Genomic DNA, 26,795 nt, shown 5'->3' with positions numbered 1-26,795 from the left:
CAACTAAAACTATAACTGAAACTAATCAAAACTAAACTGAAACTAAGGATTTTCAAAAAAATAAAAACTAAACTAAACTAGCAAACAATTGGTAAAAACTAATTAAAACTGATATAAAATTGAAAATCTGAAGTCAAAACTAAATAAAAATAAAAACTAATGAAAATTGCAAAACTATTAAAACCCTGGTTACAAAGCATATTCAAGTCAATTTGGTAATTGAGTTATTGAAGAAAATACTTGTTTGCGTCTGTGTTTAGTGGAAGGAACAAGAAATGTGTTAAAGGTGAACCTTACCAGCTTAAGATATAGCTCCATGTCTTTGTCTTTGAGCATGGAGTACACACTCTCCATCTTGTAGGTAATGCCACACTGAGAGTCGTCCAGGCTCTTGATGAAGTTATCTCTGTTCTCCGACATCAGATTGGTGAAACAGAAGAAGGTGTCTGCCTCAGCGTGCTCTGTGAGATGCCGCAGTAAAAAACAAACAAAAAAATAAATCACCAAAAGGAAAACAGAGTTTATGTAAGCTTTTTTCCCCTTTTAAACGTTACAAACCTTTCCACTCGCTGTTGGGATCTGTGGCAAACGTGTAGTAAATTGGCCCCACAATCTCATTCATGCCCTGGACGTAGGCGATGCCAGGGTTCAGTTTGGCATAAATGAAGAGGATCCGCTCTACCACCTCCCAGTGGGCTTCACTGCCATTGGGCAGCACCTCGTACTCGTTAGATGGATACAGGTTCAGCGCCTTTCCAGGTGAACTCACCTGAGAAAACAAGACACAGCTGATCCGAAACAGATTTTAAGTAACATACACTCAATGGCCACTTTGTTAGGCACACCTGTACAACTGCATAGCAACAGTAATATCTAATCAGCCAATCACATGGAAGCAAGGATTAACGTTTTTGGGGTTTTTTTGCATTTTTTTATGCTAACAGACAAAACTGTAATGCAAATATGCCAAACACATATAAAATATTCTTATTATCACAGAACACATGCTATTAATGACAATTAGACATGTGCCCATGTTATTATCGTTTACTGGCGAAGGAAACACCTGATTTATGCCAGTTATGTCTGTAAATGTTACCAAATATCAAATAGATGTGAAACAAATGGAGACATGGTGCTCATGCTGATTAGTCATATCCACATGAGCAGGGTTTCTCCACTACATAAATAATCTTGCTGCCCTCTGAATAAAACTACTGTTTCTTTGTACACACAAACTGTGTGACCAAGGCTGCTTTGTGAACACACACTTTTTCTGCACATAACTCAAACTTAACGTTTACACATTATGTGCACGTTTTAGCAGTCACCAGGGGGTTTAAGTTTTAACAACTGCCAAGTTTTTATTTCCTGCCTGGTACAGGACATGATCTACATTTTTCACCATTAACTGAGGTTGAAAGACGGTCACGGCAGAGAGAGGAATCTGTCTAGATATTATCCAAAGAACCACGATCATTCCTTTGAGGTAAAGTATTGCCCTTTCAGTCATTTACATCTAAATTTCTAAGTTAATTAAAACCCCTTTTACAGATATTAACCTGAGGGTTAAAATGCCTGACCTGTAGAAAAATGCTGAACCATTTCCTCTTTAAGTGACTGTGTAAACGTGTAGTTTTAAAAACTTTATGTAATGTTGCAGTAATTAAGCAGTAATTGAGGTTTGTGATTTATAGGTGGATAAATGTTTACAGAAAAGTCATGTACAACAAACGAATGTAAATAGCTGACGATGGCCATCATCATTCCATCATAAGTTATACATTCCTATTACATTTCTAATGAGATGAATTCTTAGTCATTAACTGTTTTCTTTTCTCAGCTGTACCTGTGTCAGCTTTGATGTAAGCCGTGTGAGTAACTTCAACCCTTCCTGCTGTTAATACCAGGATGATGGTTTTGTTTCAGCGCGTCACTGTACCTGAACTAACCTGTTTGTACTGTAAGCGGGGCAGAAAAGTCAAAATTCAACAGATGGGCCTGAATCAGCAAAACTGAGCTGGACCCCACAATCGCATTCATGCCCTGGATGTAGGCTTACATTGGTGACCCCGCTGCGGTTGCAGTTCACCGTTTGTGCCTTCAGCGTCGTCTGCTCCACTCGGCGACGCAGTGTCTCGTAGTCGTTCTGAGGGTCCAGGATCAGCTGACAGGGGTACTCTGTGGGGCGCTGGAAGAACGCCATGTCCGGGTACAGCCGCCTGCAGGTGAACACTCACATTCACATTACTGTTATTTAACAGAAGTAACAGAACAGCTGGTAAAGGTGTTTACCTCACGTCTTTGTCGATCTGCAGCAGAATTTCATTATCTTTAAAGTAGGTGTTCCACCTGCTGTCAGGGTTTGGATTCAGAGGCTGAAAAGAATCAGATCAGATAAAAACTATTCAATCAAACTCGTCAAGACAAGTGGCTCATGACAAAGAGCCACAGGAGAAGGTGATCTATATTTCTGTGATCTTTAAGGACGTGCTGTACATCTCTTCAGCGTTTATCTGACTGCAGAGCAAATTTGACTTTAAAGTGACTTCAAAATATAAATCCGACAGTTTCAGAATCACGCTGCTGCGTGTGTGCACTGTGTGCATGGAGATAACTTGGGTTCTTACCACTTCAGACTCTGACTCCCACGTTTTTAGAGTCAAACAGATGAAGCACAGCCATGTGCATATGAGTGATAAATAATAATAATAATAATAATAATAATAATAATAATAATAATAATAATGGATTGGATTTATATAGCGCTTTTCAAGGCAGCCAAAGTGCTTTACAATACGACTATTCAGTCACTCTCACATTCACACACTGGTGGAGGCAGCTACAGTTGTAGCCACAGCTGCCCTGGGGCAGACTGACAGAAGTGAGGCTGCCATATCGCGCCATCGGCCCCTCTGGCCATCACCAGTAGGCGGTAGGGTAAAGCGTCTTGCCCAAGGACACAACAACCAGGACAGAGCCCAGGGATCGAACCAGCGACCTTCCGGTTACAGATGCGATTCCCAACCCCCTGAGCCACAGTCGCCCCCAAATTAATTCATGGTAGGCACTCATTGTGATGGATTTGGTTGTTTAAAAAGCTCTAATTTATGCTACACTGTGTGCCATCGTGCAAATATACATTACTGCACACAGTCGGTGCTCAGTGTGGGCAGCAGTCACAAAGTGAAAGGTATTATTCAGTACTCGCACGTTTAAAGGTTCACTCAAGCACAACCTTATGAAGCCAAGCCATAAAATTTAATGTTGCGAGTCCAGTAAAATCTTTATTATGCAGACCTCAGCTAAAGATCTGTAACAGAATCAGACCAAACTCCTGCTTGCTGAGTGCTCGAGTTGAAAACAGCAGCAGTGAGTGTTTTACGACTTTAGACCTCACTCTGTAATTATATTCACCTGACACAGTTTAATGGCACTCAGCAGGAGAATCCACACTGTTTATCTCAATCTGACACTTGTATAACTGTTGGGAGGTGATGCTAATTTTCATTTCGATTTATCACTCATAGCACAATTTGGTTTCATTATTTCTTTCAGCTCGTCACTGCAGCAAAGAGAGAACGACAGAGGATGACTCACGTGATCCTCCATCGTCACGTCTTCTCTGGAAAGGCCCAGGTTGGCGTTGGCAATGCCGGGCTGGATGATCATCTCCTTCAGGAACTGGGAGTACACCTCTCTGTGAGACCCATGGAAGAAAAGGAAAGAATACATTAATTGATTAATAATCACTGAATTTGATTAGTCACATCAGATTCTCATATATTAGTGAATCACATGGAAGGATTCACGTCCTGTTTTTGAAGTTAAATAAAGTTTCTTTTTAGATTTTCTATTCTTTGACAAGTTTGACTGATTAAATAGTTTAAACTCTAAAAGAAAAATGACTCTACAGTTTTTCCTCTTGTAAATTTGTCAGCGTTTCCCTTCTGAGTTTGCTTGCTTTTCCCCCTGTGTATGTGTCACCTTTTTTAAATAATAATAATAATGGATTGGATTTATATAGCGCTTTTCAAGGCACCCAAAGCGCTTTACAATGCCACTATTCATTCACTCTCACATTCACACACTGGTGGAGGCAGCTACAGTTGTAGCCACAGCTGCCCTGGGTCAGACTGACAGAAGCGAGGCTGCCATATCGCGCCATCGGCCCCTCTGGCCAAAAGTTTTAAGATTACTTTGGGTCCTTGTATTTGGATTGCTGATGACTGATAAAACTTGTGTCCTTTTCCAGCTACTGAAGTGAAGCAAAAAGTTTAAGAACTACTCAACTGAGCCGCAGCATTTAAAATTAGGTTGACTCATCTTTTCAAATTAAGCAGCATTCACAAAACAAAGCAAAAGAACCACAGTGTAGTGTGGCCACTCGGGAGTTCGGCACATTTAAAGTGAATAAGAATCAAGAAGCCTCCAGCTTTCCATCTATGCACATGGAACATCGGGAAGCTCACAGAGCAGACTTACTGCTAAATCTAAATAATCAGAGGTGGAAAAGACAATCTTCTTTAGGCTGCATATTCATTTACTAAAAATGTCCTTTTTCACCACTCTTAGATTTCACTGATTTCCCCAGTAGAAGGAAAGAGTGGTTAAGACCAAACTGGGTCTCAGTGCTCTCATGTGAAACAGAGGAAACCACAACAGAGCTGCGACTTCAACCATAATGCATCATAATAAGCAGCATCAGGTTTTGTGAATCAGACTCAGAGCAGCTGACACAAAACAAGGGTTCTCCTAAATAAAATCAAAGCACCAGCTCTTTGATCGGGCTTTAAACTGATCCACTTACCTTTGCTTTTTCAGGAAAGACTCCCACTGGGTCTGATCAACAGGTAGGTAATTAAGAAGGATCTGAGAAGGAGGTAAACAAAACACAAGAAGAACGACGCTCTGTGTTAAAAACATAATTAAAGCCGTTTCACTCCTACAAACAGATCAAAGCTCCTTGCACACTCCAAAACCACTGGGTGACATCACTGAGGCTATGTCCAGCTTTTATATACAGTCTGTAGTTTGGTCTCATGTGGTGGGAGTGTTGAAAGTGTCATGTGTCAGCAGGGATGTAGACACAAGCTGTAGTATTAAAAAGAAAGTGCAGACAACAGATCAGCAGCTATTAGTGAAACTCTTAGCATTTTTTCCGTGTTTCCTGGAGTTTGGATATTTCACGGAGAGAAAATCAGTTCCCTGATATTGTTAGTTGTCTTAGACACCAACAGCCCAGTAAACTGTAAAGTGTTCAGCCGTAAAAGAGCATCACATCTTCTTTTCACAGTATGAGGTAATAAAGTATTGGAGGCATTTCCTCAAAGTACACCTTTGAGTCTGCTGGTATGTTTTTGTCTGTAAAGTGAGACGCCAGTTTATACAATTACAACCAGTTAAAGCTAAAATGGTCCCATGAGGCAGGGCGACTCACCTTCCAGCACAGCGCTCGTATGCCTCCTTCAAAAGGGATTCCTGCATTAAATAAAGAAAGGTTCCGTCAGTAAAGCTTAACAGAATATTGTACTATTACATTACCAGTCCCACCCCTTCAAAAAATCCAGTTACCATTAAAGCACAGCTCCCTCAGTGTCTTCAAGTTGATTTTTTCTTCAGCCAAGGCCACTTTGAACTCTTGTATCCTGAAAAAAAGGAGGCAAGATTAGAGCCAGTTTCATTTCTGAACCAAATGTTAACTCACCAGAGTTAGAGAGACAACAGGAGAGAGTGAATTTTAGAAGAAGATTGATGACAGCCTCTTGTCTCGGAGTCAAATATGACGATGGGGAAATGGCATCGCTCACTATTAACACTTTTCAATCCCGACTGAAAAGTCTTAATTAGGGCTGCACGATTAATCGTTAGAAAATCGCGATCTCGATTCATACTTATGTGCGATCTCATTTCCAAATGACAACGTTTAAAAAAAAAAAAAAAGAAAAAAAAAAAGACGACGACGACGACTGTACCGCATTTTGATCCGGGACGTAATCTGCATAAAAACAAGCGCTCACTCTTCCTGCTCAACAAATGACAAGGGCGGAGCCTTATACCACGTGATACAGAAGCTGTGCCGTGTGATGCTAAAATTAGCAGGGGGAAAAACAACGGAGAGCACGTCAGGGATGACGAGAAAGTGACTGGAGAAAATCCGTCCCGGTCAACCACCCAAACATCAATAATGGGAACCTTATACAGCGCTTCCCTATGAACGTCGAACTCAAAGAAATTACGGAGGCTATCACTTATCACCTGACCAAAGATATGGCTCCCATCAACACTGTGCAAAACGAGGAAAATGATCAACACCCTAGACAAACGCTACACAGTGCCGTCCCGCAACTATTTTTCTATTGTTGCACTACCTGCTCTATACACGCAGCGTCCAGCAACGGAGACGGAATTTCAAGCAGTACAACATTTTGCGGCAACAACAAAACGTGAGACATTTGTTGTTTTTATGTTTATTTATTGTTTTTATGTTCAGTCTCAACTGTTACGAAGTTGATGTGCAGTTAATAAGTGCAATAAATATTTATACTGGAAAAGAGAATCGTGAGAGAATCGTGATCTCAATTCTAAGCCAAAAAAATCGTGATTCTCATTTTATGCAAAATCATGCAGCCCTAGTGTTAATAGTGAGCGATGCCATGACGGCCGTTCCCCAAAGAAGTTTGAGCCGATCTCCCACAGGAAAAATTAAACCCAGAATTAAGATGTAAATATTTGAGCCATTTTTTAAAGCACAGAAAACATATCTGTTCATCAGATGTAAATAAATGTAATTTCGTACACTTTCCATTTATTCTCATTACATTACCAGGTCTTGTATAATTGCCCATTTCGTCCACACAAATTTGCCTCTGTTCCTCCCTCACACAGATCTGGGGGTTTTTTCTCTCCATACGTTTACCATTTTTCCTCTCCAAGTTGATTATTTCCCTTAAATCTTCCATTTTCTTCTCACTTGGGTGTATTTTTGACTCAGAAATGTGTCAGAAATTTAAACAAAACTGATGCCGCCCCCCACAAATGTGTCACTTTTCCCTCAAAAATGTTCCGCCTCAAGAATATAACTGTTATTTCCTTATTCATTTTGTTTTATTTCCTCAACATTTTCACAGAAATTTGCTATTGTTCCCTCAGAAATTAAACATTTCTTCCTTGTAGACCTATTATTCTTCCTATTATTTCCTTGTAATAATTTGCTATTTTCTTCTAAAAAATTTGGGGGTTTTCTCAGTAACTATTTTTCCTACTACATTCGCCCCATAGGCCCTTTTCCCTGAAATCTAAAGGAAACTTTAAACAGAAAACACCCTGCTTTTCCTATTATAAGAATCTGCCATTTGTGTAACCGTCCTTCCTCTGTCAAATTTTCAGCTTGTGTTTACATCGTTTTCGAGTCTTTACTTGGCTCTATTTACTCTGAGATTTGATTATTACATTGACAGCAAAGACATGGTAATATTGTCAGCTTCTGTAAAATATGTACTGTTAACGAAAAAGATTTGCTCAATAAAGAAAAAGCAAAAGAGAAAAAAAAACATAAAAAGGCATTACGAAGGTCTTTTTGTCGAGCAGTTATCAGGTCAGAGGGCCGGGTTCGTTTGTAGTAAGCACATGTGTTTTAATTTCCGTTCAGGTCTAGTGTTTATGTGTGAACAGCTGATTTATTGTCAATCTTTCGGTGACACAAACAAAGTCAGCACATACCGTTAGCCGGACAGTGGCTAATTGTTAGCCTTTTGGGAGTGGAGGAAGTTGTGTCACCTGATGTGCTAACACGGAGGTAGCATAACACCTGAATACTTGAGTTTACAAAGCACCCTGCGCGCTTTCCATCTGCGATACTAACGGTGACTCTTTTTTTTTTAGCTGAAAAACCCATATTAGCGTTCACAGTGCGCGTGTTCCAGCGGCTGTAACTGGGCTCGTGTCTGGTCAGCGGGGCTGCTGCTGCTAATGCTAATTCTACGCTTTGGAGGCTAGCTGCTGAAATAAACAGCTTCAGTATGTGCGCGCGCCCTATATCCCTCACGAGGGCAGAGATTTGAATGCCTCTCACCTGTTTTTGTACGCTGTAGACATGTCGAGGCAGGAGACGGTGCTTTCCTTTAACTGTTTCCAAAGAGGAATGAATTATTGGCCACAGGGAAGTCTTCCTACTTCTCTTCTTCTTTTACCAAGGAAATCCGACAGGTAATCCACTGTCGGCTGCAATGCTGCCTCCTGCAGACCAGTTAGTAATACATTTTTAAACGGAAGAATTCGAGAAGATTTACTCCAGAGAATACATTCTGAGTAAAGCTTTTGAGGTCCGAGTTGAGCTTTTAATTAATAAATTAAAAGACAGTTAATTACTGCCCGAACCTTTCTTTGTAACTCACAAATGTTGGCATAGATCTGACATAAATACACTCCCGCTGACAGTCCCCCCTCAACAGCTGCAGGGTCTCTGCATGCCAAGCTGCCTGAATACACGTAGTTATGGATTCACAAATATGTGACACCATCTGTAATACGACTGTTTGATCTTTCTGTTTTTGCAGCGCAGTGAGTGAGAGATAAGATGTAGGTAGCTGATTGCAGGAATTTGCTTTACAGACACAAAACATACATCACATACATCAGGAAACAAATCAAAATAATCCTACACTGTCTCCATGAATGGTGAAAATGTTTTGTATTTTTTTTGTAAATAATAAACAACAGACTATTGTAAAAACGACAGTCTGATTCTGAACTATTAAGCATGCTGAATGTCTGAAACGATTATCCTTTCCAAAGGACAGTTAGAGGAGGTTGTCATGCAATCAGTAATATTTATTCATTTTATTATTATGTAAAACATACAGATTTAATACAGACGATGAAAGTCACTCCGCTGGCATCACTAATCTCACCAAACAACTAAACAGGAAATAATAAAAAAATAAGATAGACGTAAACAGGAAATTCAAGTATCGTGTCATGTTTACATTAATACTCAATCTTTTACCATGGTTCCTGCTTTTTTTTTTTTTTTTTAAAGAAGAAGCTTTTTTGTAGTGTTCTTATTATTATATAATTGCACTACAGCATCCTCTAATTACCCAAAACCTTTGCGCTATTCTTTTGCAACAATCTCAGTCTTGCTTTTAATCCTCCTGTAGGAAGGAAGGGAAATTAATTCTTTAACTGAGTAATACCTGTACTTTCTCTCTTTTTTCATTTTTTTCCCCTATTTAATAGCATTTGTTCGTAGTTCTGATTTTTGTTTTTTAAACATGTGGCAGTTTAGGTCTTCCACATACAAAGGTAAGTCAGTTTTTCTCATTTTTGTGGAAATGACAAATAAAATTTAAAACAAGGTTTTGTTTTGTTTTTGTTTTTTAAAAATTCATCAGATTTCGTCCTCCATACAAGATACATTTACCTTTTTTCCTGTATGTTTTTAATATCTTGGTGGGTCTAATTTTGATTTTTGATCCAGTACTCAAAAGAACTGCTGGGATGACCAAGATGGCTGCTGAGAGGCAAGAAAATAAAGGACTAATCTGCGAACGATCTTGGGTTTAACAGAATTTAAATAGGTGTCCACGTCAAATAGTATGTGTGACTATAAACATCTTTTTACTTGTGGCGATTTACGTAAACTTTACAGGTTAATAATGAACCGTTATTGGTATTGTTTAATGTATTACTTTGTTGGATATCCATATTTATAGGAGTATTTCTGCAGATTTGGAATCAGCCTCACTCCACTGGCGGAAGTACACCTGGCTGCTGGATGCCACCGACCTCGGAGAAGAAAAAGACGACGAAGAAGAAGAGTTGTAGAAGTAGCAGGAGGCGGAGCCTGTTTGTTGACATCGGGTGAAATCGAAAATCAGATGAGTGAAGGCTGCTGATAATTATCAGTTTGTCGCTACTACCGGAACGCGAAGCCTTGGCGAGAGCTAAGGTAGGACCCCAGCGGGGGAACCTGGCACTCAGATGCCGCTGCCCTGCGCTCGGATCCCGGCTAAACACACGCACAGCTCTGCGCTAGCTCCTCCGGCTAAGTCTGCTAGCGTCGTAGCACAGGGGGAAAGTCATCGTTAGCTTTGAGCTAATGCAGACGCTGAAATCCACTGCTGACCCGAGTTATAACTAAACTCTGAATAACAAGTGCTCATCCACGGTGTTTGAGCCTGTTGAGACTCACTCATGACTGTTGTGTGTTTTCTCGCAGCGTTAATGATGTTAAAAGGAATTATTTTGCAGTATAGGTAGCTAGCTAAGCTAGCTTGCTAACTTGGTAACAGTCAGAATTCATTGCTGTGTGAGTGTTTGGCTAACTCAACAGAAAAAAAAACAGTGAAAGCTGGACCTCTGGCTTCAGTCCAACAGGAGCAGTGATCACCTTTTGGTATTAACACGAAAAATGTGTTTATAGAAAATGTTAGGAGGTACAGAGCAGTTAGAAGTAAAATGCTAACATGTATGCAAAGATGCAAATAAGTGTAAACACGCTGTGTGACAGCAGTTAGGCCCTTTAACAGAAACATGTTCATTTAACTGACAGGACAAAAACTGAGCGAGTTTGTAGGCAGACAGCTCACTTCAGCTCCCAACTTATGCCACAGAAAAGTTTTGCATTTAAAGTATTTTATCAACTTGCAGAATGAAGTGTTTGAACCTTTAGTGGAGTTTACAAAAAATAATTTTGTTACATATTCAGTTTCAGGCAGCAGTTAATGCTAAGTGGCAGGTATTATCTTATTTTAACATTTGTAATAGCAGTGATCAGAGCAGTCACAATGTGAGGTTATAGTGGTAAAAAAAATCGTGATGTTAATGTAAAAAGTACAGAAAATTTGTGTGTGTTTGGGGGGGATAATAGCAGTTTCACGATCAAAGTACTTCTGTTTATTGTGATTTTCAACAATTAAACTCAAAATAAAAGTGTCAGCATCTATAAAAATATGATTATAACTGTTTAAATAATTATTGTGTTATGAATGGGACAGGGACCGAGTTTTGAGTGGAGTTAACTTTCACCGTTGGTCGAGGTCTGCAGGCGCAGTCTGCTTGTCTATTTGATAAGAAATAAGAAATGTTTTTGCATATGCACATAGCTCTGATGATAATCATTTCACCACAAGAGGAAGGCTTAAAAGGTTGCAAGCACACCACTCGAATTGCTCTAAAAATAACATAGGGCTTCTAGAATAAACAATGTTATTATCTGTAAAACCGTATAGTTACCTGATATATCAAATATAGTACCAAGGTTGCTAACGCATAGAAGCGCTTTGGCCTTCCGCCTAAAGAAAGTCACCAATTTTCTTAATCAAATGGCCAAAATTAACAGGAAAATGCTCATGTGATCCCCCTCATTCATTGTCTAAATTACTTGTGGGCCAGTTGTTTTTCTGAGCAGTGTAAAAACCCTGACCGTAACTTAAAAATGCTAAATTTACTTGCTAAATATACCCAATTTTCCGAGTAAAGTGTATGTGGTGGGATCATTATGGTCATACTTTGGAAGGAAGTAGTTCTTCTATTGCCTGAATATTTATGGGTTGAAATAGCCCAGAAATCTCCAGTGAATTTATTTGCACGAGCGATCCGAGGCTAAACTGATCTGTCTCTTACAGCTGTTACTGAGTAAATCTGGGTGCTGTTTAGTTGGGAAAATCAAACATGTTCTCTGGTTTAAAGGCTTAGAAAAGGGAACTATTTTTTTTCTTCTGTTTCATTAGAAATGCTTCACTCGTTTTATTCTCACAGGTCCCCTGCACTGCCCCGTCTTGATCTGAGCCAGAGAAGAAGAGGCGAACATGGCAGCCAAAGCAGGAGACAACCCCGACAGCCTCATGACTCTGGCAACTGTCTTCTGCCTGAGGAACCTGAAGAAGACGATGTGCTACCAGGGCTTCAGGAACAAGCTGTGCCTGCGCTCAGACATCTTCCTCCCCAGCGAGATCTGCGACAAGCTGGTCAACACGTGAGTAACAGTCTAAAGGGTTCAGCCTGTCATGTCAGTAGCCATGGACTTTTAATTGCTTTTTGTTGTTGTTGTTTTTTTTTTACAGATACATGGAACTGGTCCACACAGACAGTAACTTTGAACCAGAGGAGAGCTTCTTCCAGCTCTTCTCAGATCCCCGGAGCACCAGACTGACCCGGGTGCAGCTCAGAGAGGACTTTGTCCGTGACAGAGACCTGGAAGCCATCAAAAAACAGGTGGGAGGCAACAAGGTGGTAAGAGTAACCACACCAGTTTAAGCTTTTGGCAGGAGATATGACCATCGAAACCCACCAAAAATTAAGAAAATTAGTTTTTGTTCAGCTAATGCTGCTTCTAATTTCTGGTTGGTACTTATTCTAAAAAATAAAATCTCTGTTTTGAGATAAACTATCCATAAAGTATCAGAAATCATGGAAGAAAAACTGCATTGAAGGTGGATGGTGTAGCTGACAGAACATGTGACGGAGTCTATCCAGTCTTTTAAATTACGTCTTAAAACTTATTTTTTTACTTTGGCTTTTGATTCTGTCTAGTTGGCTGTTTTAGCTTGTTGCGTTGTTACCTATTGTTTGTTGTCCTCTTTTATTGTTTGTTTTAACTGTCTCATGTTTTTATTGACTGTGAAGCACTATGGTCAACACTGTTGTTTTAATATGTGCTATATAAATAAATTTTGATTTGATTAACATTTAAACACTGGATAGTTTAAAATGCTTGAGTTTAAGGCAGCTGAGCTTCCTGTGGGTTCTTGAAGATGTCTCGCCTGTGATCCAAAAGGTTTCTTCAGTTCTAAAAGTTGATGGGGAGTCTCAGGCATTACACCTGCAGTGTGTTTCTCACAAAACTGAACAAATCAGATTTAAATAAAATTATAAGTGACAAGGGAATTCTCCTAAAATGTCTCTAAGCACAAAATAACTGTATAATTTAGATAAGATGAAGTTATATAAACTGTATTTATCCATAAATTCCTGCGTTACAGCAGCAAAACATTAAGCACAACCTTGGGCACTGAGATAGATGAGCTTGAGGGAGCACAGAGAGCAGAGTTTCATGTGTCCCATGGAGACGTGGCTGCTCGTTCCCCTCCTGGATCACAGTGTTACTGTGTGTGGATTCTGGACTGTTTGTCCTAAATAGTGATAACATTACAAATAAAAGACTAACAACAGCAAAAACTATTTTCAGCTCCCACTGTAGTGTTGTGTGCTCTGATGTGAACTGCCCTGGTTTTAAAAACAAGTCTGTGTATAAATCTGTTTGTTACTTGACCTTTGACCTCAGTAGAGACTTTCCCGATGAGTTTATGATCTCAGACTCTAATGGGACCATAATTCAGAAAAGTAGAGTGAAAAAGGGCATCAAGGCAGGGAGGATTTAGGGTGGGGCTAACTTGTGATTGGTAGGTTGCTATTGTGTGATCACACAGTGTCCCTGTGTTTCAGATCTGCCATGAGGTTTCACCCACAGGTTATTAATAAACTAAAAAGCTGGGGGAAAAAATGCCGAACATGCAGCTATAAAATTCCCCATGTCTCTCATTCTGTTGTTGGACAGACTCCAGCTTTACCTTCTTGACTGTAGTTGGTGGTGGGTCACTTTAAGGAGAACCTGCAGCAGGTGGAGAAGTGGTCTATGTGCTTCTAATCTAAACAAACCGAGGCTGCAGAGCGAGCACTAGCAGCTGCAGTCCAAGATGGAGGAGCAGGAGTCTATCTGACTGCTGGATGACATCCTCTCTGAGGATTTATATTGAGGACTGGCACAGCAGCAACGTTCCCAGAGAGCCAGCCAGTGGATACACGAAGTGCTAGAGCTGACAGCAACTGAATTTTCAAAATAGGACTGAGGGAAATGTTTGCTAGTAAATTAAGTGTGACTGGCATTGTCCTCACTGGTGGCCCGCACAAATAAAGCCTGTGTGAAGGAAACATGAGCTCAGAACAAGGCTTTGCATGGCAGTAAGCACGATTAGAGTGTAAAGTCAAGTGAATGAATGCCTTGTTTAACAGAACTCTGATGTATTTTTCTGACCTTGTTATCATCAAAAATGCTAATTATTTGAAGTAAATGCACAAAACTGGAGGAAGGAGAGAATTCATGTCACAAGCCTGGGAAAACCCCGTCTGACAGGAATTTCATGATATAGAGACAGTGAGAAGTTAATGTCAGTGGTTTCTTCTCTTGGCCCCACTAATCACTGCCTTTGTGTGCAGGACCTGATCGAGCTCCACCTCACCTACTGCAACAACCTGTCGTCCCGCAGCTTGAAAGCACTGTCCTGCTTCCGCGACACTTTGGTGTCTCTCTGTCTCTTCGGCTGCAGCAACATCTTCTACAGGAAGTGCGGCGCCCCACTCGCCTGCAACGAGGACACAGACGAGGACGAGGAGGAGAGCCCCGCCTCTCGGCATGCTTTAGAAACAGACTTTAACTTCCAGGGATTCAACCGGCTCAGGCTGCTCAACCTGGGTGGCATGCCGAAAGAGCTGGACCCCGAGACACTGCTCAAACCCCTGAAGTCGCTCACCTCGCTAGATCTGTCCAATGTACAGTTACTGGGGACATCTTTTCTCACCCAGTGGAGGGACAGACTGGCCTCTCTTGTTCTCTACAACGTGGACCTATCCGAGGAGTTGATCAGCACAGTTTTGGAGCTCGTTAATCTCAGGTAAGCTCTGTGGGGTGGGGGATGAGAGGTTAACGTTCATTTAACGCATCAAATAAAAAGTATTAATGTCTGGTTCAAGACTGGGAGGAGACCTAAATCCACAGAAGGGTCAAAGAGGGCAACCAGTGTGAAAATCAGTGCCAAATCAAAAAATTCAGATCTATCTGCTGTGGTCATCTCTTGTAGGTAAAAGGAGACCTTTCATCAGACACTGAAGTTTCCATAAACTAATCATGGGCATGAATGATGGGGAATCTTGGGCTTTTAATGATATCTTTAAACTGTTCTGTGAAATGACTGTACCGCATAAATCTGTAAGGGCTGTAAAAAAAGCCAAACAAACAAACAAGAACTGAGTGCACAAGTTTGATTTTATTTTGGATTTTCTCTAATCCACACAGGGTTAAAAGATATATCTCCACTAATATTTAAATGTCCCTTAGCAAATTGCTGAGGAGTCCTTAGCAACCAGATGCTTTGGTAGCCATCAACAAGCTTCCCTGATAATTCTGGCTGGATATTTGATCACATTTAAATTGTTTGGTGTCCTGGCACGAACTCTGGCATTTAAGCAGGAAGGGAATTCCAGAAGCTTAATGTTTGCCTGCTTTATTTATTCTAAGACCAGTTTTGATGTGTTTGGGATCACTGTCCTGTTGGAACATCAAACTATGTCTAAGTTTAAGCCATCTAGATGCTGAGTTAAAGTTGATGAATTTGGAGGTAGTCGGTTTTCATTGTAGCAGTACCACTGGCAGCAAAACAGCCGTGCAGCATCATGCTACCACTGCTGTGCTTCACACCTGATGCAGTGTTCTTAGATTTTAAAGCGTCATCTTTATTTGTCAAAACAGACTCCCTGTCATTTTGGCTAAATGGCTCAATCTTCAATGAAAGACTTGGTAAACATTTTATATTCAGTGATCAAGAAGAAGCACAAAATTTGGTGGTACTGGACTGTAAAATGTCATTAAGCTTGTTTATAGATTGAGGAGCAAATGCACATAAATCTGTGGCCAGTAGGCAAAGTAATGCATTTATAGTGTCCTCATACATATTTTGCTGTTAAACTTTAGGTTGATGCTTATTAGAATCCATCCAAGAGGCGGGGTACACCCTGGACAGGTCGCCAGTCTGTCGCAGGGCGTTTATTAGAATATTTTTATATATTTTACTGAAGTCCAAGTTAAAAGTAACTTTTCTGCTCAGTTTCAGCTCCTGGTTTTATTTTCAAGCGCAAACAACCTGCTTCAGCTCCTCCCCATTTATTCCAACCCTCTTCTGATCAGCTGCCCCTCGTAAACACAAGTGGGTGGACCTTAGAAGACCATATTTGGGAAATCCCTCCTTGGTGACATCATCCTGAGCCAAGAGAAGGAAAAAAAACTGTGATAAACTGAGAGCAGTTTGCATGTTGTCATTTTAATACATGTGTAGCTCCCCTTGTATGCCCACTGATCACTTGAAAAATAGTCACTGATGACACTCCCTCCTTCTTCAGGCACCTCGACATCTCCCAGGAGAGCAGGCGGATCTCAAAGTTTAAGATGACCAAGAAAATCCTGACGGCCATCGTCCAGCGTCTGGTACACCTGATGTCCCTGGACATCTCGGGTCACATCATGCTAGACAACTGCACAGTTCCACACTTTGAAGAAGCGATGGGGCGTCCGAGGTGGGTAACGATGAGCTGAGGCTGGAATCTCCCTTTATTGACCCTCAGATGATAAATGAGGTTCTTAACAAGCTGTGTTTTTCTCTCCATTAGCACTGAACCGTGCAAGAGCAGCATCTACCCTTTCCAGGAGCTGAAGAGGCCCCTGCAGTTTCTGGGCTTGTACGACACCACCCTCTGTAATGTGACGCACATCCCTGCCTATAAGGTACCTGAACCTGGGTTTCTTTCAGCTGATCACACCAGGCTGAACTACAGATTAATACCATCTATAGCGCTTTATTCAAGGTTTGTTTTGTTGCTTAAATCTTTGTGTTTCTGGACTTTTTCAGGTGACTGGATCAAAGAATGAAGACCAGGTCCTGAACGCTATCGAGGCTTACACAGAGTTTCGCCCTGAGCTCGCCCACAGAGCCATCAATCAGCTGTTTGACATCGCCAGGATACAACATTGCAGCCAGCTGCTCCGCGCTCTGCAGGTAGGACTTAAAGTTCTCCTTCAATTACTTCCTGTGATCATCTCTCCTGACTGCTTCTCATTCCTCCCCTGAAACCTTTGTTTCCTTGTTTGCAGCTTGTCATTGCAGCACTGAAGTGCCATAAATACGATAAGAGCATCCAGGTGACGGGCAGCGCTGCTCTTTTCTACCTGACCAACACCGAGTACCGCAGCGATCAGAGTGTGCGGTTACGGCGGGAGGTCATTCAGGTGGTGCTGAATGGGATGGAGCACTACCAGGAGGTCACTGTAAGTCTGATATCATCCCCATGAACCAGCTGCTGCATAAATAAGCTGAGCAGAGTGTTATGGTCAGTGGCCACACTAACAGAATTAAAGCAGAAGGGCAGATTTTGTGTTATGTGAAGCTCTAAAACCTTCAGTTGCGTTTTTATTGTAGGACTGAAGTATGTATAAAACGGCGTCTTCAGAACTGGGGGCAGGATTGGGAGATCAGAAAGGGCTCAGAAATTGTTCAGGTCCACTATTTGATAGGAAGCTCAACTATGCATCTTAGCCTTCAGTTGATTATTAACAAAGGCCATCATATATTTAGAATCACGCTCTTCGATTACATTTGATTTGTGAATCTGTGAGTTCCTGTTTCCTCACCAGGTCCAGAGGAACTGCTGCCTGACTCTGTGCAACTTCAGCATCCCAGAGGAGCTCGAGTTCCAGTACAGCCGCGTCAACCAGCTGCTGCTGAAGATCCTGGAGCCGGCCCGGCAGGATGAGTCCATCCAGAGAATCGCCGTGCACCTCTGCAATGCTTTGGTCTGCCAGGTGGACAACCACCATAAGGAGGCTGTGGGCAAGATGGGATTTGTGAGGGTAAAGAAACCTTGGAAAGTCTTGGATAAATTTCCTCCTTAGTGTAGAAGTCGGTGATCCGCTTCAGATCTCAGGCCTGTTACTTATTGCCAGTCAAGGTCAGCAGCAGGAGTTCCTATTATCTAACAAGCTTATTTTTGGTGTGGCAGGAAACCAGAGCACCCAGAGGAAAGCTGTGTGAACACACTGAGAGCATGTGATGACAGCAGTGCAGATATTTCAGATCCAATCTCAGCGCTTTAGCCATGTTTGGAAAAAGAACGTGCTCTGTAATTTGAATTTTATACCAACATGCCATCGTACTCACTATGGGCTGACATGCTAAAATTGTACTACATCTATGGTGTGATATATGGCTGCAGCAGCATTATTTAGTCTGATTTACGATAACTTAAAGCAAACGTTATAGTAAAAGTAGCCTTCAGGAGTCTGTTGCTGGTGTCCTACCTTCAAAGTGGATTCAGGATTGTTTCTCTGTAGCAAAGCTGCATTTTCTCATGTTTGTGTTGCATTTTGACTGAAATCAGATGCTGATTATACAGGTGATAAATTCATTCCTGACTCTTTTCTCATTCTCAGACAATGCTGAATTTAATTCAGAAGAAGTTACAGGACAGAATGGTGAGTTTAAGTGCTTTACAGATTTATATGTGGCTTTTAGAAACTGAAAGAGTGCTCACAAAGGCCGATGCACTCTCTCTCACTAATAGCGCCCCATTTAATCATCTTTTCACGGCCTACAGGCTAGTGACACTGGCTCATTTTAGAGAAATATTCATGCTTGTTTTTAATACTACTGTATACATCAAAATGAGCCCTGCTTTACTATTAAAACCATGATTACTAAACTCAGCTCAGTAATCATGTGACTAAATTGATATGCCAGAGTGTTTGTAGCATTTTATGTCTTGAATGTAGTATACTCTCCCTCTTAGTGAAACAAATGTGGAGGTGTTTAATTTTGAAAATTCCCGGACATTTATAATGACTGAGAAGGTGTTACAGTGCTCCACCAAATCTCCTGAAGTCCAGATTTTGTTGTTTTTATTTATTCTTGGTGAGAAGCAGGCAAACAAGCGGCACTGAAAACATAACACTTCCACCTCCTGGAAGCAGGAAACAGATCTTCATCATCATCGTTTAAATGAAAACTAACCTTTATTCAGTTATACTTTATTTTGTTTTGTTGTTTAAAGCAGATGTTTTGTGTTTGCGTGTGTGTCTCAGTGTGACCAGGTGATGGAGTTTTCCTGGAGCGCCCTGTGGAACATCACAGACGAGACGCCCGACAACTGTCAGATGTTCCTGAACTGTCGGGGCATGAGCCTGTTCCTGGAGTGTCTGCAGGTGAGTCTGGGCTGCACCCATCTGTGTCTATGGTGATGAAGATGAGCCAGGCTGCTCGTTATTCTTCAGAACTGATATAGAAACTGAACTGATATAGGAAGTTGCTCGATTCACAAGAAATGACTCGAGAACAACGATCGCTTTTGTTATTAAAGCCAAAACCATGAAAGGAGCTGTTAGGAGTATAAAATAAAGTGCAGCCCTTCTTTCACTACTCGTGTACAGCTCGTGTCCACACACTGTTAAGGTGATGATAAGTGTAATAATTGAAAAATACTAAAATAAATATTTCTGTCAAAATTAATTTTGTGTCAGAGGAAACAGTTTAAAAAAAAAGTTCACCATTATCCTTAAACTTAGTGTGTACCTTTATTTTGCTGTTATGTTCCTTTCAAAGAGTCATTACATTTTTGCTTTTTATGGGGGTTTTTTTTCTGCTGTAAGTTTGGTCTGAAATTTGTCTTCACCTGTAAACACTGAGTGGATTTGAGGGGATACAATTATCACTTGACTATACAGTTCTGCAATCGTCATGGAGAATTTCGCTGTGCCATCATTTCTAAATGTTTTCATCTCATGTTGTATGATTTCTGTCTGCAGGAGTTTCCAGACAAGCAGGAGCTTCATCGCAATATGTTGGGTCTTCTGGGAAACGTGGCTGAGGTCAAAGCTCTGAGGCCACAGCTGCTCACCCCACAGTTCATCACAGTGTTCAGGTACCAGAGGCAGAAACACCTGGACTGAGACTCTGTTGGTGGTTACTATTGGTCCGCACAGTCTCTCCACTCAGCCTCTTCATGTCCTCTTCTCCGTCTGTTTTCTTTGCAGTAACCTGCTGGACAGTAAGGCCGATGGGATTGAGGTGTCGTACAACGCCTGTGGAGTGCTGTCGCACATCATGTTTGACGGGCCTGAGGTTTGGAAGATGGAGGAGCCGCGGAGAGACATGGTGATGGAGAAGATGTGGGAAGCCATCCAGAGCTGGGACGTCAGCTCGCGGCGCAACATCAACTACAGGTGATCGATTACCGTTTCCCCTCTACAGTGAACTTCCACAGCTGCTGGTGGCTTGTCCTGTCTGAATGTATTAACAAAGCGACGGTCCTCTCTCAGGTCATTCGAGCCGATCCTCCGACTGCTGCCTCAGAGCATCTCTCCTGTCAGTCAGCACTGGGCCACATGGGCTCTTTACAACCTGGTGTCAGTTTACCGTGAGTATCAAGAGGCTTTGAGAGCGCAGCGCGTGTTGTTTACCCCTAAAGCTGTCCTGAAGGGTTTATATGTCACCTGACATATGTGAAACATTGGGGGTGTCCAAATTCATGGGCTGCATCCTCCTAAGTAAATCGGTTTGGCTGAGATTAAAGTTATAGTTTTCACACAGCTGAATAAACATCAAACAGAAGTGTGAGATGATCGAGAATTTGCATCAGTGTCCTGTTATATTTTGGATAGAAAGGAGTAGACGGCCGAGTTTATTAAACTCCTCCGACACAGCAATGACGCAAATCAGAAGGCTAGACCGTCCAATTTCACAGCCGTGCACTTCCGGCCTACCCGACCTCCTGAGGACCCGGCCCACGTAGACCGCAAAGGCCGGGTCCTCAGGAGGATGCAGCCCATGAATTTGGACATGGCTATTATCTTTACTTGTTTACTTGTCTCCAAACTGCTTTGTTTTTTTTTTAATTAATTTTTTTTTATTTTCTTTACCTGCTTCTTTTGGGCCTAATGTTCTATCCAGTCCACTCTCTGGGAATCTCACACTTGTTCCATTTGCATTTTTCCTACTCTGCAGCAAGCAAGTATTGTCCTCTGCTGATAAAAGAAGGAGGAATGACTCTTCTGGAGAAAGTTCTGGAGCTGGAGAGTTCACATCCGGACACAAAGGACATGGCCCGGTGAGACTGACGGCTCTGAACAAACTGTAGGATGATGTGGTAACTGAGTCAGAGGCTGGGCAGCAGTCAGAAAGCCTCATTTTCCTGCTTTTAGAAGCCCTCTGTTGCATTCAGCAGAGAGGATGATAAGAGTTGTTGGGGCTGATCACCGAGTGTTTGAGGCTGAATCACATATTTCTGTATTTTTTTTCTTACAAACACAGCAGGTCAGATATCACAAGCCCTTTTTTTAAAACATGTATCAGGTGACATTTTTCTACTGTTAGGTGCTTTAATACCATTACCTTAATAGATGGTAATACAATTTTTTAAAAATGGGATCTTTCCTGAGTCAAACTAACGCTAGCTGAGAAATAAAGCCCACCAGTCACGACCAGCTCCCAGCACAGCAAAGAAACTAACGCTGATGTGGCTTCACAGATGATTTCCATGGAAATAAAATAGATATATATATATATAATATTTTTACGAATTAAGAACGTCTTGGTCAAAATTCCAACCTGTGACTGTTGTCTTCTTGCAGAAAAGTAATGGAGCACTGTGAAAACTTCAAAGAAGACCCGATGGAAACAAATCCCGGACAGGATGCAAACTTTGGACAGAGAGGGTGACGCCAAGGGAGCCGAAATTCCCAGTAAATATCCAGAAAACCAACCTGAGGCCCCTCCCACCATCATCACCACAAGGGTCAATTGTGTGCATTATTCTTATAATTCTTCTTTTGTAGAGTTAGAACAGTGTCTCTGACCCTCCTCACAGCAGTTTGATATTTGACACATAGAACTTAAGACGTGGTGCATGGTATTTTGTCGTGAGGGTGTTTACCTCTGCTGCACATCTCTTCTGTTGGGGGCAGGTTTGTGGGGTTGGGTGACTGTTATTTCTCAGTGTGAGTGTGAGTGTGTTTGCGTGTCAAAGGTTTAAACCAGAACAAAACAGCCGTAGTGATGCTCGGTTCTCAGCGGACGGCAGCGCCAGCCGCCCCCAGCTCGCTGTCGGTAACCGAACAAAAAAAAAAAGGCCGCGTGGCGAGTCGGAGGCCTCAGCTCACACTCGCTCGTGCTAGCGAAGGCCGCGGAGCCGTGGGACACATGTACAGTGAATATTAGCCATTAAGTGTGCGGGCTGCAGACCTCGCAGCTCTGTGATGGACTTCTTTGTTTATATATGTAAATATTATGTGTGGGTCTCATCCTTTTACTGTGTGTATGTTTTATAATACAACTGTAAACACTCATGACTTTACGCTGTATTTAAATCTCTTTAGGTCTGGCTGATTGCAGTCAGTGCTAAGAAACTATACACAGAATCATTCATAGCAGTCCTGTAAACTCTTTAAAGGACCATTCACATGTAATTCAGCCTCCCGTCTTAAAGGTACTCAAACTGCAGATTCCAGCTTTTAAAATGAGTTTAAAGTTAACTCAAGGTAACAACAGACTGTAAAGAAACAGCAGTTCTGACATTATGTCCAACGCGTCTGTGTGCTGAGCTACAGAGATATCAGCTGAGGTTTTAATGGGGACAGGCTGTACTGTTGTGCAATACTTTGAACCAAAAAGTGCAGTCGGCCAGTGTAGCATCCTTTTTTTCTAACATTATAAAGCCTACATTCTTTCTAGTGACCAGCAGGGGGCAGCTTCTTGGGTTGGGGGAAAAAGGCTTCTGGTTGTATAGAAGTCAAACTTGAGTTGATATCTCTGCAGGTCCATACGTAACAACGTAGTAATTTCTTCTCATTCTGTTGGTGTTTGTGATTTTTGTTTAGGTTTTAAACTCTTTTTAAACAAAGACTTACAACAAAAAAGTACCTTTAACCAGTCTGGTAACTCTTACTGGAAGCAGCAGTGAGCTTTAAACTAAGAGGGAGGTGAAATTAATCAAAGCAAATACACTTCATGGACAAATGTATGTGGACATTAAGGCTTCCGGATACAAAGTGATAAAGCCTCTATACAAACAAAGAGCTACTGATGACAGACAGTAAGAATTGATCCCTGCACAGGCTCTGGGTGAATTGACTTGGACATATACTGTATATCAAAAGATTCACATAGCCTTTTGGGCAGACATGTGTTACTTCTAATGTCCAGCAGGGGGTGACTCCTGTGAAGTCAGATTATAGAAGTCTAATGGAAAAAAGACCCAGACATGCAGACCTCGACTCTCATGCTTTGTTTTACAGCACTAAACATGGACTGTCAAATGCCAGACCTCAGTGGTGTCACATTCAGCGGTTCTACATGATGAGAATCTCCATCAGTGTCAGTACAGCTCTACTCAACTCAGTAAAATATTCAGCAATTTTCATTTCATTATTAACAGAGTTGAGTCTTCTGGAAGCCCAACACTAAATTAAATGAAACAACAATAATCCAGTACAGCTGGACACCTAAACACCTGGAAACGCAGGCTCATGGAAAGCCTTTGGAGTTCCTCTACAGGTCTACTCACGTGTCCACATACTTGGCCTTTACTAGAGCTTTGATGCTTCGTACTGCTCTCTCTGTGGTGTTAAAAGCCCAGAACCCTCTGAACTCCCTGGTGCTTCCAGTGGTCCAGATGATACTAAAAGAGAGGAGGTTGGAAGATAAAGGGTTATCCTTTGAGGACACCTGACGGCCCATCATGTTTATTGGTCGTTCAGCTTGCTGCTAAAATAACTCCTTCACTTAAATCCAACAGTTTTATTTTGAAAAGCTAAGGGGAGGAAAATAAAACTGCGTGTTCACTTGTATGTTCGAAACTGGTGATGGGATCTTTAAAAAAAGACAAAAAGAAAATCACATCTGACTTGTTTCAAATTAAGGTTTAGTCATCCAGAAGGAAGGGAGGTTAAGTTTCATGTTTAATCCCCACCCCTGCTGACCAGGTTACGGTTAAACTTAACACTTTAACACATTTAAACACATTAACAACAACCAGACTCTTAATTTCTCCTCTCTGTTTGCTGTAGTGTCCCTGAAGATGCCCTGTGGAGGTCCCAAGGTCAATTTGTTTGTTTCACAATAAACATTCAAAAGCTGAATATCTTGAACACCTGAATCAGAAATGCAGGAAAAGTGTTCTTTCTTAGCTCAACAGCACCCCTAGTGGTGGAAAAAAGAAAGGAAAAACCTCCACAGGGCACCTTGAAGATGTCTTTGAGTTTAAAAAGTTCCTTCACTGGCATTTTTCGTCTTGTAGCTTTAAAGATGACTTCAGGAATTTCCTCTTTTAAACGGTATTCTTAATTTATTAAGTAACTAAAACTTTACTTTATTAAAAAAATTAAAAAAAATATGTCAATCTCAATTCTGAAAAGTTGCTTTTAGCTTAGTAGGTGGAAACTTCCAAATGCAGATAATTCTAAAGAATTTTAGTGTTTTTACAGATTTAATGTAATTATTTATTTCTAAACTGCAGTTTCAGGTTGTTGTAGTTTTTTGTTTGTTTGTTTGTTTTTTTAAAATTACATTAATCACCATTAGCAGAACCAACCAAGTAAGACCAACAGCTTTGGCAACGTCACAAACCACCTGGTTACATCTGGCTGTTTGATTTTAGTGTGAACAGGACAGTTGGCATTCGTTTCCTTTTTTCCTGCTCGATTGGTGCTGCTCCTCTAGCACGAAGTTGTGAATAAATCCTTCGGTATCTTCTGTCACATCAGTTCTGCTCCTCCTCGCACTCGCACTCTGATGTGTGTGTTTTTTGTTGTTGTTTTTTTGGGGGGGGGTTCTGAGGAAAAACTTTGAACCTTCAAAAATATCTGTTAAACTGCGAGAACTACAAACAGTACAGGATGGAGGACTGTGGCTCTTTAATCGAAAATAAATAAATAAATAGGTTCTAAATCTATAATTTTCTATCATAAACTAACCAGTTTAATGTCAGAGGATATTACAGGGTTTTTTTTTTAATTATTTTCTCTCCTTTAGTCTTTAAATCAAGTTTTTAAAGCAAAATTGGTTCCTACCTCAGTTTAACATTGGTCAGTGTGACTTTAATAACCTGAAGCTATATATAATATAGTCCATAGTTTATTTGTTCATTTCCAAAAATGTAAAACTTTGAAAGGAAAATTTCAAAGGTTTTTACAACCGTAATCTCTGTTTCATAATGTTTCTTGCAAATTTAAGACATTTCTGAGGTTTTTGTTGGACATTTGAGTTTTATAACCTCAACAAATACTTCAGTGCTTTCTTAGAAGTGTACTGAGAGACTTTGTTTTTAACCATCAAAGAATATTAGTTTTTCCATCTCAAATTTAGAAATTCAAACTTTATGACCTAAATACATATTAGTTTATTTTCTTTTAATTTAAATTTGATTTTATTGTATCAAAATAATTTTTTTTTACTAATTTATATTAAAGTTTTGTCCTTCCTGTGATTTTTATATTTTCACAGAATATCAATGTAGTTTTTTTGGTTTGCAAATAAGCAGCAAACCTAGGAAACAATATTAGATTTTCATTTCTTTTTCTTTTTTTGACTTTTTGTCTCAGAGATCAGTCGTATCCAGTGAATTAACAGCTTTAATCTCACAGCATTTTTGATATTTTTACAAATTTGATTTCAATAAAATTGCAGTTTTTCTCACATTTTTTTTCAACCATCTCAGAAATGTTTTTCTTTAACATTAAAATCTAGAATTTCATAATACCTCAGAATATAAGAGTAGTCCTTACAGATTATGCCTCTCATTGTAAGAATATTACAGTTTGTTCCCACAACGTTGCGACTTTAGCTTCAGACTTTTCCTCTGAGGATAATCGCCCTTCCTCGGCTCCTCTTTTTAAACCTCATGTAATGCCCCCAAACACTTATTTATTCTTTGAATGCAGTTTTACGTCAGTGATTCGTTAATTCTCAGAATTGATTTGATGCCACTTTAATAAATTGCCTGAGCGGGGCTGGAGGAACAGGGATTAAGTACTGTCTTCACTTCATGGGGTGAAAGCGGCGCTGATGCTGTTAACAGGATTTAGTTGGAGTGCAGTTTGATTCACCAGGCTTCTGACGCTGGGCTTCCCTCCCAGATGACGCCAGTGAAGGAACACATCACCAGCTGTCCTGTTTCTTGTGGTTTAACGTTACAGTCCTCATGCTCATGAGCGGTGCCTGACTGATGGATTTAAGCTACTTCATATCAGCCGCGTCGGTTTTCCAACCAAACGCGCTTCCTGGTTCTCGTGTACAGTTTTTCTTTGTGTGATTTCAGGGATCAGATTGGTGCAGGTCTCTGTTGCTTTCTCACGGTCACCATGATGATCATGATGATTCAGTGTGTGTGGAAGTTGAATATGAGGAGGACTTGATGCATGATCAAAGCTCTTTAGAGTCGCACAGATCTTCTTTCTCAGTCGCCTGTTCTGTTCATTGAATGTCTCCATTTATGCTTTCTGGACACAACATTATTCTTTGGGTTTGACTGTTCTTTATTTATGAAGATGTATGTACTGATAATAATAATAAAAAAAAAACAGAGAGAGAGAGAACTGCTGTGTGGCAAAGCCTTTCAGATTTCATCCACTAGGTTTCCTGTTTGTCCACACTCTGTTCTCAATTTGTTTTGTAACTGCTGATAAGTTTAGTCCAAACCGAAGTGAAGAACTTTGGATCCAGACAGTTTGGAGTTCCACGTTTTCCTGATCACAGTAGTTCCAGGACATCGGTGTAAAAATATGACAAAGCAATAAAGATGGAGTGGTTTAAAAAATAATGTGTTTTTTTTTTCTTTGCTTGTTTGTTTGTTTGTTTGTTTTAAATCCTCAAACATTTAGACCAGCGGTCCTCAACCTTTTTTTGCGCCACAGACCCTTTTATGTCTGTCAATATTTTCACGGACTGGTCTTTAAGGTGTCACGGATAAATACAACAAAA

The 26,795-nt window shown here is 40.8% G+C and overlaps 2 protein-coding genes across 2 annotated transcripts in view; one reads left to right on the top strand and one right to left on the bottom strand.

The window, feature by feature from the left end:
* The window catches only part of tbc1d13 (TBC1 domain family, member 13), a 22,388-nt gene extending 14,183 nt beyond the window's left edge, over positions 1 to 8,205 (bottom strand). The window contains exons 1-9 of the mRNA XM_005950563.3: positions 8,075 to 8,205; positions 5,575 to 5,648; positions 5,441 to 5,481; positions 4,811 to 4,872; positions 3,601 to 3,700; positions 2,296 to 2,378; positions 2,063 to 2,222; positions 559 to 769; positions 298 to 461 (exon numbers count right to left, since the gene is read on the bottom strand). Coding sequence (XP_005950625.1) covers positions 298 to 461; positions 559 to 769; positions 2,063 to 2,222; positions 2,296 to 2,378; positions 3,601 to 3,700; positions 4,811 to 4,872; positions 5,441 to 5,481; positions 5,575 to 5,648; positions 8,075 to 8,097 — 918 coding nt within the window. The 5' untranslated portion in view covers positions 8,098 to 8,205. The remainder of the gene's footprint in view (positions 1 to 297; positions 462 to 558; positions 770 to 2,062; positions 2,223 to 2,295; positions 2,379 to 3,600; positions 3,701 to 4,810; positions 4,873 to 5,440; positions 5,482 to 5,574; positions 5,649 to 8,074) is intronic.
* A 1,524-nt stretch (positions 8,206 to 9,729) lies between these two features.
* On the top strand, positions 9,730 to 26,795 carry zer1 (zyg-11 related, cell cycle regulator). The gene is made up of 16 exons (XM_005950564.3): positions 9,730 to 9,952; positions 11,764 to 11,980; positions 12,069 to 12,219; positions 14,221 to 14,675; positions 16,177 to 16,350; positions 16,444 to 16,558; positions 16,683 to 16,829; positions 16,925 to 17,098; positions 17,465 to 17,680; positions 18,260 to 18,301; positions 18,908 to 19,027; positions 19,628 to 19,743; positions 19,856 to 20,044; positions 20,141 to 20,238; positions 20,826 to 20,928; positions 21,452 to 26,795. Exons 2-16 carry the CDS (start codon positions 11,814 to 11,816, stop codon positions 21,537 to 21,539), a joined length of 2,355 nt encoding a protein of 784 aa, XP_005950626.1. The 5' UTR covers positions 9,730 to 9,952; positions 11,764 to 11,813; the 3' UTR covers positions 21,540 to 26,795.

The sequence above is a fragment of the Haplochromis burtoni genome, unplaced genomic scaffold, assembly GCF_018398535.1.
Source record: "Haplochromis burtoni strain Fernald_Lab_line unplaced genomic scaffold, NCSU_Asbu1 Contig_756, whole genome shotgun sequence".
In the NCBI taxonomy this organism is placed as follows: Eukaryota; Metazoa; Chordata; class Actinopteri; order Cichliformes; family Cichlidae; genus Haplochromis; species Haplochromis burtoni.
This window is presented reverse-complemented; position numbering and strand designations above follow the sequence as displayed.

What these genes read in the sequence shown, in the direction of transcription:
- zer1 (XM_005950564.3), top strand. Translation starts at nt 11,814, where the DNA reads ATGGCAGCCAAAGCAGGAGACAACCCCGACAGCCTCATGACTCTGGCA. An exon ending in GCAAGATGGGATTTGTGAGG is followed by an intron (nt 17,681 to 18,259) that starts GTAAAGAAACCT and finishes TCTCATTCTCAG; the next exon opens with ACAATGCTGAATTTAATTCA. An exon ending in CAACCTGGTGTCAGTTTACC is followed by an intron (nt 20,239 to 20,825) that starts GTGAGTATCAAG and finishes CCTACTCTGCAG; the next exon opens with CAAGCAAGTATTGTCCTCTG.